The 13,935-nt window shown below is 27.0% G+C and overlaps 1 protein-coding gene across 1 annotated transcript; it reads right to left on the bottom strand.

Moving 5' to 3' along the window:
• Positions 1-6,431: 6,431 nt before the first annotated feature.
• On the bottom strand, positions 6,432-8,757 carry LOC117918386 (probable mannitol dehydrogenase). The gene is made up of 5 exons (XM_034835002.1): positions 8,660-8,757; positions 8,435-8,548; positions 7,333-7,846; positions 7,092-7,248; positions 6,432-6,634 (listed from the first exon to the last, which is right to left on the bottom strand). The coding sequence occupies exons 1-5, from the start codon at positions 8,755-8,757 to the stop codon at positions 6,432-6,434; spliced, it is 1,086 nt and encodes a 361-aa protein (XP_034690893.1).
• Positions 8,758-13,935: the final 5,178 nt, after the last annotated feature.

Below are 13,935 nucleotides of genomic sequence, written 5' to 3'. Positions count from 1 at the left end.
CTGAGTCTAGATTTTTCTCCTCTCTAATTTTTAAAAAGTTTTATTCAAGCTTCTAAATCAACCCTTAAAAATATTCCTGGTCAGAGTCAATCCAACCCTAGCATTATTTCAACATTACCTTCTTCTTCTCATTTTTTTTTTCAATTAGTCAATATGTCAAAATAACCCAGTTGCTTTCATTGAGCCAGAGTGTAATTATGAAGAAATCCCTAAAATTCTTCCTTACATATTTCCTCAAGGAGTCACATTCAATTCCAATGATCCTTTGAAAACTCGTCAATTTTATGAGTTCATTCTAGTGGACGCGGATTCAGTTGAAATTACTCATAACACTGATAAAAACAATCCTCAAAGGATTGCTTTTTCCAAATGTCAAATTCTTAGAGTCATGACTATTGCTGATTGGAATAAAAAACCCTTCACTTGCAAGGCGTTTAGTCAACATTTCCATCCCATGAGCTACAATTACATAGATTATATGGATGTGTGGTACAATATGTTTTATTTGCAAAGCTACCAACATTCTTTGTTCATCCAATTTTCAAGAAATTGTAAAATCAAATTTCCTACTTGGTTTCAAAAATGGTGGACTTTCTTTGGTTTATTAGACTCCATATTTTCTCCTGAAATTCAAGAAAAATTCAACTTCTACAAGAGCAAGACTTCATCTCAGTCTATCACTTAGTCGAGACTTCTGAAGTTCTGTTCGAGATTAAGAATTCCATGGATTCTCACATGTAACATTATCAAGAAGCAAGAGCAACCTCATCATTTTCCATTATCTCTTTCTAGAGAATTCAACATCAAATGATAGGACAAATTCAATCATGATTTTGTATGTCAATAGAAGATTTTACAAATAATTTCAACAAGACCCGGATCTTCAAATTCAAAGGATTCATAAAGTTCTTCTCAAGGACTGACTCAGGAAGAATTTCTAACTCTGAAAAGCAAATGCCAAGCTCCATTAGCAGTCGCTACTGATTTAGGACAATATCGTCAAAGACTCATTCAAAACCTAAAACAGTTTGAAGATCTTCAAGAAATTGAAGAAATTGAAGACACATCTTTATCAGATGATTCATACTTAGACCCTGAGTTAATCCTTTACGGAGGACCTATGGGTTAATCCAGATAAAAGATTTCAAGAATCTTTTGTACAACTATATATTTGTACAATTGTCTTTTTGTATTTATCCAATAAAAAAAAAATTGATCTGCTTGTGGTGGTCTCTGTTCAGGAAATATTTGAATTGATTAAGGACAAGATTGTGATTATTTTCTATGACAATGAGTAATATTATCAAGGAATTAAGTAGAGCTAGTTCTTCCAGATCTCTTAGGTCCTATGATAGTTCTGCATCTATATCAAATAATTCTGCATATAATATAGAAAGTTCTTCATATGAGATAATCAGATTTGCAAATTCATCAACTGCATCATCACATGCAACATTACTTGCATCATCAGTTGCATCATCATATAGTCATCATATAAAATTTAATAATTCAAAGTTAGATAAAGAATTGAATCAAATAGAAAATCAACTAAAAAATATGTCAAACTTTGTTTCGGAAATTCCTCTTTTTGAAGAAGAGTCCGAGTCAAATACTTTCTCTCATGATAAACCTCTTTTAAACATAAATATCATTAGAAAAAGAAATATTAAAATAAATCATTTTGTTCCTAAAGTAGAATTGATTAAATCAAATTATTTTTCTCCTGAAAATACTGCAAAAAGAAATTATTTTCAACAAGTTCCTCCTCAAGTTAGAAATGCTTTAAGAAAACAATATGAAAAATATATGTAACAAGTTAGAATCACTATTCTTTTTTTCCTTTGGTTTTTCAAATTTAGGAAACCCCTTAAAAGAATTGCAACGTTAACATCAAGAAAAGCAATAGAAAATTCTCCACATAATAAAAAATTATTAAATCAACAAAACTCAAATCAAGAAGAGTCAAGTAAAAATTCAAAAGAAGAGTCAAGTGAAACAAAATTTAATCTAATTTTGTTTTCTTCTGCCTAAGAGAGGTGGAGGAAACATCATCAACAACAAAGATAGAAAAACCAAGAGAAATTAATGAAACACCAAAAGTAGAAAATAAAGAAAAAATAAAATTAATTAAAACAATAAATGTAATATCTTCAAAAGTAGATAAACAAATATTTTTTGATGTTGTAGACAAAATTCAAGATGAAGAAATACAAAGAAACCATTTACAAAATTTAAAAAATTTAATTCTCACAAAAAATTCAAATAAAACTCAAGACATTAAACCTACTCAATACTCAATGGATGAAATTTTTAATAGATTCAAAAAGATTTAAAGGTCTATAACTATTGAAGACTTGAAATAAGAAATACAAAAAATAAAAAAGCAAATAGATCAATTAAAACAAGAAAATGAACAAATAAAACAAGAAAAATGAACAAATTAGAACTATAATACAATATAAATTAGATTTTGCTGAAACATTTGATAATCAAGATCCAGGAATAATAATACCTAATAAACAAACTCCTATAAAATCATTTATAAATACAATATCAAAATAGATTTCAAAGATGGTATACAAATGTAAAACTTATAGTCGAAGATTTTGAAATGGAAATAGTAGCATTAATAGACTCAGGAGCTGATATGAATTGTATTCAATAAGGATTAATTCCTGTTAAATATTATGAAAAAATAGGACAAGAACTCTATGCTGCAAATAAAGGAAAATTAGAGATATAGTTTAAACTTCAAAATGTTCACATATGTCAAAATAATTATTGTTTTAGAACTGAATTTATATTAGTACAAAACATGACTGAACTCTTAATTTTAGGAACTCCTTTTATTATATTACTTTTCCCTTTTCAAGTAAATGATGAATGTGTCAAAACTACAATATTAGAAAACACCATATTTTTCCTTTTTATATATCCATTAACTAAAAAGGAAATACATCAAATCATTTGCACCCAGAACATACAACAATTCATGCACACAACAAATTAATTCTGTCTAATGAACTCCAAGCATAAAAACAGAAATATTTACTGTCTAATTCTGTCTAATTTATTGTAGAAATTTAAACATAAAAACACAGATATTTGAATATGAAAATATTGTTTATTGAAAATATACCTTGATTTCATATCAAATTTTGAATAAATTACAGAACTATGAAGTCTTTTGAGTAAATCTTGCTTATTAGGAATATGATATCTTATTTTATATCCAAAATGTTGCTGAAATAGAAAGAGGTGCACCTAGATTAGTCATTAATTATAATTATGGGTCAATCTAGATAAAAAATTTTAAGAATCTTTTGTACAATTGTATATTTGTACAATTGTCTCTTTGTATTTATCCAATAATAATAATAATAATAATAATAATAATAATAATGAAAAGTACGTAAAGAAGGAATTGTGAAGAATGAAAAAAAAAAATCTCAAGTCAAAAGTCATGAATAGTGATGAAAAGGTGGGTTTTGTCTCCCATTTTAGCTTTGAAGACAATGCGGAGCAAGGAAAAAGAAAGAGAATAAATATTCTCTTTCAAAGCCACCTGACATGAGAAAATTTTCTTACCTTCTTATGCAAACTTCATTCACCAAGGCTCCAACTGTCTCTACACATGACGAATTTCAAAAAAATTTCAAGAATGAAGACTCAACATCGACTCAAGTCCGATTTCATCATCAATAAATAGAGAAGGCAACTTCCTCAAAAGACAGAACTTGCGAGAGTGAGAAAAAATTGAGAGCTCAAGAACTCAAGAGTGTTCCAAAAAATCGTCTCTCTTACTTTTATAATTTCCTCTTTAAAAAATCTAGTCCTTTGTATTAATCACTTTGAGTCATCCCTCTCTTGTCAACAAACTTGTATTCAACAAATAGAAAATTCTCCACATAATTAAAAATTATTAAATCAACAAAAGTCAATATAAAAAATAAATTAATTTATTATTCAATAAATTAATTTTCAATAAAATTTTCAGCATGAAGAGATATAATTTTTTAAGTATTAATCAATTTACAAAGAAATAATAATCAAGTATATATTAAAATATTTTATTTAGTAATTACAAATGATAAACAACTAAAGTAATTTGAAAAAATAATAAAATATTTTTTAAAAAATAATTTAACACACTTAAAATTAGAAATTATTAACTATTTTTTATTAAATTTTTTTTTAAGGAAATATTTTGTTATATAATTTTTATTTTTTATTTTTATCTATTGTTCATGTAAGTACTAAAAAATCAACAAATATCCCAACAATTAATAAAACATCAACCATGATAAAAAAACAAATCAATTATTATCATGAATGCAAAAACCAATAACCTTATTCATACAAACCATCAACAAAGAAATAATAATAAAAAATCAATATCTAAATATTAAACATAATTTATATTTTTATAAATATTGTTGTTGATAAATATCTCAATAATTATAATTTTTTTATATATTAAATTTAGTAAATAAAATTAATTAATTTTAATATATATATATATATATATATATATAATAATTATATTATTAAAAAAATATATCATTAATTAAAAAATTTATAGGGAATAGAAAATTGGATTTTTGTTTTTTTTGGGAGGTCTCTTGAAGAGACAATTTCTCCCAAAACATTTTTTTTTTTTTTTGTTGAGGAAATTGTCTCTTCAAGAGACGAAGTTAGTGTGTAATTTAAAAAAAAAAAAAATAGAAAATCGTATATTCAAAACATGATTTTTTTTTTTTTATATATAAATCATTTTTCAAAAAGACGATTTTAAAAGGAAATAACGTTATCTCTTCTACTCGATAAAAACTACAATAAATTTAACATTATTTTTTAAAATTACAGTACTCTTATAAAAAAATCCCATTACTCTTCATCATATTTTCGTCACATTTTTTGTTTTTCACTATCTACTTTAATATAACCTGCACCCTCCAATAAATGATATGTTATGGAACTTTTTCTTTTTGAGCACAATAATCAGCTAAATAAAAAAAAAGAATAAATTGTAAACGAAATAAAAAAAAAAAGGGTACAACTTGACTGGACTGAGTGACTTAACTTGAATCCATAAAAATGATTTTTAATACTTATATTGAATTTAAATTAAATTATTTCAATTTAAACTTAATTTATGTTGAATACGTAAAGACAACATTCAAACAATTTAAAACTAACTTGAATCTCATTTAATATTTTTATAATATTTATAATATATATTGTTCTAAATAAAATTTATTTTCTTTTAATTTTTTTTGGAAAAAAACCAAATTATAATTATATCATATACCTTTCTTTAGAAAATATATAAATTTATTTATATTTTTTTGTTATGACTTTGAAATTTTGTCTTATTTACTATTTAAATTTTGGTATAATTATTAATTTTTTAAAAATAATAAGGATGAATTTTGAATCATACAACATAAACAACTGAATTAATCTAAGTCTAACACCATGAATCCCAATTTAGAAATATGAGATTTAGATTTGGATTAAGTACTTTGAATTAGATGTGGAGTTGGGTTGGAATTAATCTAATTGTTTCTTGATTCAAGTTTGATTTTATCTCTCTCTATATATTCAAATAATTCCATTTTATATGATTTTTAATTTTTTTTATAATAAATTAAATAAGAGAATTTGAGCTTGACTTTGTTATTTTTATTTTTATTTTACAATAAAATAATACTTTTGATAACCAAAAGAAATTATTGTCTTAATAAGGTTATTAATTTATCGATAAAGAAATATTTATTAATTTATAAAAAGTATTATGTTTCTGTTGTCCAATACTTATATGTGCATGACTTATAAATCTAAAAATAATGGATGTGGTAAAAAATTAATACATAAAATTTTAAAAACTCCAAAAAAATAAAATATGATTGTGAGTTGTAAAAGATAAAAAGATTCCTAAAAAGATAAAAAAAAAGTTTTTTAAAAGATAAAAAAGGTTTCAAGTAAGTGATGATTTTATCTATAGTGAAATAAATTTGTTAGGATGAAAGAGCAATTTAAGATAAGATTGGAATCTATATTTTCAATTTTATGACTAAGTTTATTTGAAGATCTTTATGTATGTGTTTTCTTTTTTGATAAATGCTATCTTCTTAGGCTTGTACACGAGGGAACTTTGCCATGCGTAGTATGCTGTTGATATCCACTTGAGCGTGCATCAAGGCTCTCAATCACTCTTTATTACTTTTTATTTTTAACTAAACGTTTAAATTAAGATCAAATTTGAAAAAACTAGTTTATCACTGTAGAAATTTATTGACTATAAATTTTTATTGAGCTACAGAAAGAAAGTAATCGAATTACAAGAACGGAAACCACTCAATTTGAAACCTTGGGTGTCCAAAACTCAACTTTCCAGCTACTGAAACGATTGAGATAACTAGTTAATCCTAGGTAGCTTTCAACGTATTGCCAATGTCAATCACGAACCGGTACCTAACATCGGCTTTCTCCAATCGCTCCATTGCAGTGTTTACATAGTCCATTGGGACAACCTCAACATCTGCAGTTACGTTGTGTTTTCCTGCAAAATCAATCATTTCCTGTGTCTCTTTCAACCCTCCACTGAGACTACTAGCCACTAGCTTCCGCCCTGTCATTCACATTCCTCTTTAGTTTTACTTCACTTTCTTTACCTAATGTTTGGTGATTGGAAAGTTAAATATATTTGGATGTAATGAAAAACATGAGAAAAAATTTTAAGAAATGGAGTGAAAATATTTCTCAAAAAATTATTCACTCTTTTTTTGAGATAAAAACTAGGAAAGTTTAAGAAAATTGTATTTTTTGATAATTTAATTCTCTCTCTAGTTTTTTTCCTCGTATCTTCTTTTCCGCGACCCTTCATAAGCAAAGGTAGCCTTAAGTGTATGATTTTTTTCTCCTATGTTTGGTTGGTTCATAGGAAAACATCGGATGGAATTTTTTTTTTTTTAAATGGATCATTCATATAGCAAGGCTAAGTGATATCAGCCTAAAAATTTTGGATTATTTATATTCCCACTCCTGATCATAGAACAAGTTAGGACTTTGGGGGTTAATGTGCTTACCTGACATCAAAGCATAGACTGGTAGCTCAATGGGCCTATCGATCGGTGCAGCAACCAGAATGAGTTTCCCGTGAGATTTCAACAGCCCAATCAATGGAAGAAGAGGGTGAGCAGCAAAGACTGTGTCGATGATTCCATCCATTGTGCCCATGGCAGCCTACAGAGAATGGAATACGTAACATCAACGAATACACTACACCATTATAGAATCAACAGACACAGCATACTCAAAGTTGGTTACCCGCATCTGATCCGGGTCGCGGCTGACTACAAAGGAGTCAGCACCAAGGCGTTCCAAGGCTTCCTCCTTCTTGCCAGGGGAAGTACTGATCACTGTCACCTTTACTCCAAAAGCCTTAGCAAACTTCACCGCTACATGTCCCAGTCCCCCTAGGCCAACAACTCCTATGTGCATCCCAGGTTTGGTAAGTTCAAAATATTTCAAGGGACTGTACACTGTGATCCCAGCACATAAGAGAGGAGCACCACCATCAAGAGGAAGGTTATCAGGAAAATGAATCACATAGCGCTCCTCAGCAACCATGACATCTGAGTATCCTCCTTGTGTGGCGGTTCCATCGTAGTAAGTGTCACCGTAAGTATATATCTTTTTGGGGCAGTAATTCTCGAGATCATTAGCACAATCATCACAAGAGTGGCAAGCTCCAACGAAGCACCCTACCCCAACTTTATCTCCTACTTTTAACTTTTCCACTTTGCTCCCCACCTCTGTCACTATGCCCACAACTTCATGCCTGCATTACCCAATTCAGTTGGATCTTAGATGTGTGGTAATTGGAATGGCTGATTAATTAGGTTGTGTATGGATTTTTTAAAGGCTACGTGGGAATTGGGATTTCACTCAAATCCAAATCTGCATTTTGAAAGGTCTTATCAAAGAATTTGGGGACTCAAAGGTCATGTAAACGTGGAAACACAAGATTCATTGTTTTAGGCTGAAAGAGGAATATGAAACACAAGATTCATACTTTGGATCCGAAAGTAAACTCCAGTACAGCAAAGCAAATCAAGAGACTTGACGCAGACACAAACCAAATTCAAAGAATACGTACAACACATATTTTTGACATGGTTTTTTCTTCTTTTTCGTTTTTTTTTTCTCCTCATTTTAAAGAAGAATATCAAGTAAGACATTATCATCTCTTTTCCTCACCAAAAAATTCACAAACTACTTTTTATCAGTCAGTTTACATGAAATATAGATTAACAATCCCATATATATATATTTTTGGTATTGTTTATACAGATCAGAGAAAAAAATAATAATAAATAAATAAATAAATAAACAGTAGAGAGAAATGGGTGTGGACTGTGGAGCATACCCGGGAACTATAGGGTATCTGGACTTGCCCCATTCATTCTTGATCATGTGTAGGTCTGAGTGACATATTCCACAGTACAACACTTTGAATCTTACGTCTTTTTCTCCTGTTGCCCTGTAAAACATCAGTTTTTAGACAAGCCCCACCATGAATGGAAAGTGCTAGATAATATCTTCTATACAAGAATACTCCTAGAAAAGAAAACAAGGTAGAAGATGGAAAAACCTTCTCGAGAATTTGAAGGGAGAGAGGACACCAGATGTGTCAGTGGCTGCCCATCCAAAAGCCTGGTTTGGGTGCCCTTGCTCTGCTGATTTTGCCATTTCTTTCTTCTCTGGATGAGAAATATGCATACAGCTAGCTATAGAGAGCAGTAGAAAAAAGGGACTGGTTTTGTATGATGGGGGTGGTGAAGCAATTTATATATGGTAGTAAGGTCTGATGCAGTCGATGAGTCAAAGAGACGCAGGGAAAGAGATAAAGATAAGAAAAATCAATGGGGAATGAACGTTAAAGTTGCTTGGCTGTCGGGCCATTTATGGAATGAAGTCTGTGAACGGAAAATGGTTAACATTTTGCCCAACTTTCAGTACAGATGGTGAAAAGCCAAGCTTTATCCTGTGTATGTTACAACTTCCATTTTCAACCACCTGAATCAATGGTGTCTACAACAACCTCTGCCCCATGCGCCTCATTGTGATTCTGTCATATGTTTTTCCTTTAAAAGAGTGAATGCTATATGAATATATCTATTTTTTCCCATATAGAATGGAAAAATATCAATATCTATTGATGATAGATTTTGGTACCCTTTAATGCATAGGAGAAAGGAAGATTTTTTACCATCTTGTTAGATAATAATAGACTCAGCAGCAGGGCCAACCTGACCATCCCTCCAACTCTGCAATTCCTTTGCCGCCTTTTTGTTTCTTTCTGAAGAAGCATCCAAGTTAGGTGGTGATTATTATTATTATTTTTTAACTTAATGTTAAATATGATTTATTTTAAGACTTTAAATAATTTATTTCAATTTTTTTTTTATTACTTATTTTTAAAACTTTTTAAATAAAAAAAGTAAAAATATTTGACTTTTTGGTGAATATTCAAAATAACTTTTTAAAACAATCAAAACATAATCTCAACCTATATATATATATATATATATATATATAATAATTAATAATTAATATTTAATAAAAATAAAATAGAAAAAAAAACTTAATATTTAATATTATTAGGTTGTATTTAGAATTAAGTTTTATTTAGATTTAAGAAATAAAAAACAAACACTAGCTTAGACTTGGCAATGAGGTTAACTTCACTATCGTTTCAACCCTCTAATTCCTTTGTTGGCTTTTTGTTTATGTTAGAAGAACCTACAGTTTCTTTCATACAAAAGTCTTGGACCATCCATTAGTGATACACTAAGTCTAGTAACAATAATTGACATCATTTATGGAACTAAATAAAAAAGTAAAAATAATATTTGCCAATCATGCAACTCCGTAGTAATCAAGTTCCTTGAGGAAGAAATGTGAGCTTTGACCCAAAATAATGCTTTTTAAAAAAAAAATCCAAAAAATAAAGTTGTTTTGAAAATAATGCCCGATCTAATGCGTCTGTGCCATATAAGCTGCCACGTCATAAAACCGTAGTTGGTGACTACGGTTTTATTTTTCTAAAGTGGTTAAAAACCGTAGTTACCAACCACGGTTTTAACTTTAAGTTTAAAACCGTAGTTGGTGACTACGGCTTTGACTTTTTTTTAAAATGGTCAAAGCCGTAGTCACCAACTACGGTTTTAACTTTATATATATTTATATATAACTTTAATTTTTTTAATAAAAATATTATATTATTTTGATTTTAAATATACTTATTTCATTATTTTAAAAATAATAATATACGAAATTAAATAATTAATATTTTTAATTTGATATAAAAATATATTTTTAAATTTTATTAAAACAATAGGCATTATATTTAATATAAATATAATTAATTAATTAAAATAAAATATAATAAATTATATTTATTTAAAATAAATAAATTATAAATGCCTATTTAGAAAATAAAAAAGTAATATAAATTATTATATTAATTAATAATTTTTTATATATTATATATAAGTGGTATATAATACCTCACACATATACACACACACACATATATATATATATATAGTTTAATTTAAGTTTAAAATTTATCACATTTTTATTTAAATATATAAATAAATTTTATTAAAACAATTGACACTATATTTAATATAAATATAATTATTTAATTAAAATTAAATATAAATATAATATAATAAATTATGTGTATTTAAAATAAATAAATTATAAATGCCTATTTGGAGAAAAAATAATATAAATTATTATATTAATTAATAATTTTTTTATATATTATATGTAAGTAGTAGATAATATCACACACACATATATATATATATATATATATATATAAAAGTTTAATTTAAGTTTAAAATTTAGCATATTTATTTAAATATATAAATAAATTATTATCATATCGATATAATATTATGAACTTAAATTAAAATATGATAAATTTTAAATTTAATTGAACTTATATACATGTGACATTATATACCACTTACATATAGTATATAAAAAATTATTAATTAATATAATAATTTATATTATTTGTTTTTTAATAGGCTTTCATAATTTATTATATTTTATTTATATTTAAATATAATTAACTAAATATATTTATATTAAATATAGAGTATATTATTTTAATAAAATTTAAAAATATATTTATATCAAATTAAAAATATCAATTATTTAATTTCATATATTATTATTTTTAAAATAATAAAATAAGTATATTTAAAATCAAAATAATATAATATTTTTATTTAAAAATTAAAGTTATATATAAATATATATAAAGTTAAAACCGCAGTTGGTGACTACGGCTTTGACTATTTTTAAAAAAAGTCAAAGCCGTAGTCACCAACTACGGCTTTAAACTTAAAGTTAAAACCATGGTTGGTAACTACGGTTTCTAACCACTTTAGAAAAATAAAACCGTAGTCACCAACTACGGTTTTATGACGTGGCAGCTTATGTGGCACAGACGCATTAGATCGGGCATTATTTTCAAAACAACTTTATTTTTTGGATTTTTTTTTTAAAAAGCACTATTTTGGGTCAAAGCTCAAGAAATGTTCTTTGAGAACTAGGCATTCCAAAGAGATTTGAGGAAGGCTCTAAGGAAAGAAAGAATCTACATGGGCTAGTACCTCCCTTAGATTTGGCTTTGAAAGTAGCGAAGTGTACTTCCTCTAGGTGGTGTCGATCACATACAAACAATTCCAAGGCTCCCATACAACTTTCTGTACCTACTGGATCGGGTGACCTTGCTTCTTCTTATCTACAAAAGTGAATACATGGGATCAAGAAAGAAACTAAAGAAATATTGATATTAAAGATTGATTTAGGTGGACCTACCCACAAGGCGCATCCTTCGAACCATCCCAAAAGCTTGAAATGGTAATATTGCCCTTTACCCAACCCTTGCTAGAGTCAAGCAAATCAATCATCAACTATAGTGAGTATGGGTTGAGAGTAGAAACTTATCTCATCGATTGATAGTGTATATGAACAAAATCTCCTATAATGACACATTGAGGTTGTACAGGGGTTCAAAACACTGAATCCCATAATCGTCAAAAGGGATCCCTTGAGACCTACCCGAAATTTTCTTTTGTGTAAGAATCCTAAATTGTCCATTAACAATACGTGAAGTCCGATAACATAAACTTTTTTTTGCCATTTTTCTTTTTTCACTCCAATTGTAATTATGGGGGTTTTAACAACTTAAATTTTAATATATATTCTTTAATTAAAATCTATTTTATCTTATTTATTTTATAAAAACTTTAAATAACTATTTTTTTACGCTTAATACACCATTCGATGATATCTCTATATTCTAGTATAATTAAATTAATAATGACTTAATAATTCTAATAAAAATAAATGTCACATCGTCAAATTTATCAAATAAAATATTTTAGTAAATTTGCAATTCTATTTCATAATAATAAGAAAATAAAATTTGCACATAAAAGGGCATAAAAATGCATAAGATAAAATTAATTTTGAATAGAATGAAAAAATTTATTAAATTTGTTTTAATGATGAAAAAAGATGCCATGGAACAGTACCTGCCATTGAGATTGCAAACATTGAAACTGAGTGGGAGACATGGTTGGGGCCTCCGGATGTGAACTGATTTCTCGTTACCTACTCTCAAAAGATAATTTTCCTTTTTTTTTTAAAGCTTTTTGCAAAGCAATTTGCTTGTTTATTTTTATTTTTATTTTATTTTTTAATGATTTATTATAATTTTTTATTGGATAAAAAAATTAAAATATTTATTTTTTTGAAATAAAAAATAATATATTAAAAAAAACAAACCATCTAATACTTTGTACTATTAAACATTAAAATTATATTTGAAATTAAATAAAAAAATCACATTAATATATAAATAATTTATTATTATATTATTACTTTTTTCAATTTATTTTCAAAAATAAAAAAATCAAAATAAGATTAATGAAAAGAAATATAAATAGAATTGAGCAATTTATTGAAACATTTATGTAATTATTAAAAAAGGGAGTGAGAATAAAAATTATTAATTTTGAGCTATTTACTAATAATAAGAAATCGAAATAAAATGTAAGTATGATTATATAATAAAAAATCTATTTTTATTGTTATTCTTTTTTAAGTAAATCCTTTTCAAGTGATATTAATATGATTTTTATTTTTATTTTTTATATAAATTTGAAGATTGTTTTTAATAATTTATTTATTTTTGTTAGATCATTTTGATGAATTTAGAAACATTTAAATTTATCAAATTCTTAGATTTTTTAATGATTAATTTTTTTAAAAAATATATTAAATAATTTGATTACTTTAAATATCTAAATACTCAAATATCTATATTTAAATATAATTATAATTTAAATATTTAATTATATAATAAATATGAGCATCACGTGGAATTCCTCAAATTCACTCCATGAATCCATCATTCTCCCAATTTGCAGAATGGGTTTCTTAACTTCTTATGACCTCATTCTAAGTTTTGATTCCCAAAGTTAAGTAAACAAGTGTGTAAAGGGAATGGGAATCACTCCCACTGATTCAATTCCATGGAATGAAGTAAACATTCTATTTCTCTTTCCTTTTTATCATATTTTCTAAAAGTTTAGCAATCATACGTGAAGGGTGAAGGAGGTCGTGGGAATGAAATTAATCTTGAAATAAAAGTTTCCACCAATAAGAAAAAGGAAAATAGTTTTTCTGACTACTAATATCAGCTGCAGCTATGCAATTTCAGCCGACCCGCCCGACCCAAGCCCAACAAATGGGGCTTTAGGCTGCCTTTTGGTGCTGGAGACCGTGATTCGGGTGGGACTAGTCGGGTCCTCTCTTCAAGTTAGATATAATAAATTT

This window comes from Vitis riparia, chromosome 7 (assembly GCF_004353265.1).
Source record: "Vitis riparia cultivar Riparia Gloire de Montpellier isolate 1030 chromosome 7, EGFV_Vit.rip_1.0, whole genome shotgun sequence".
Lineage (NCBI taxonomy): Eukaryota > Viridiplantae > Streptophyta > Magnoliopsida > Vitales > Vitaceae > Vitis > Vitis riparia.
Note: the sequence above shows the minus strand (reverse complement) of the source record. Positions and strands in the feature narration are given on the sequence as shown.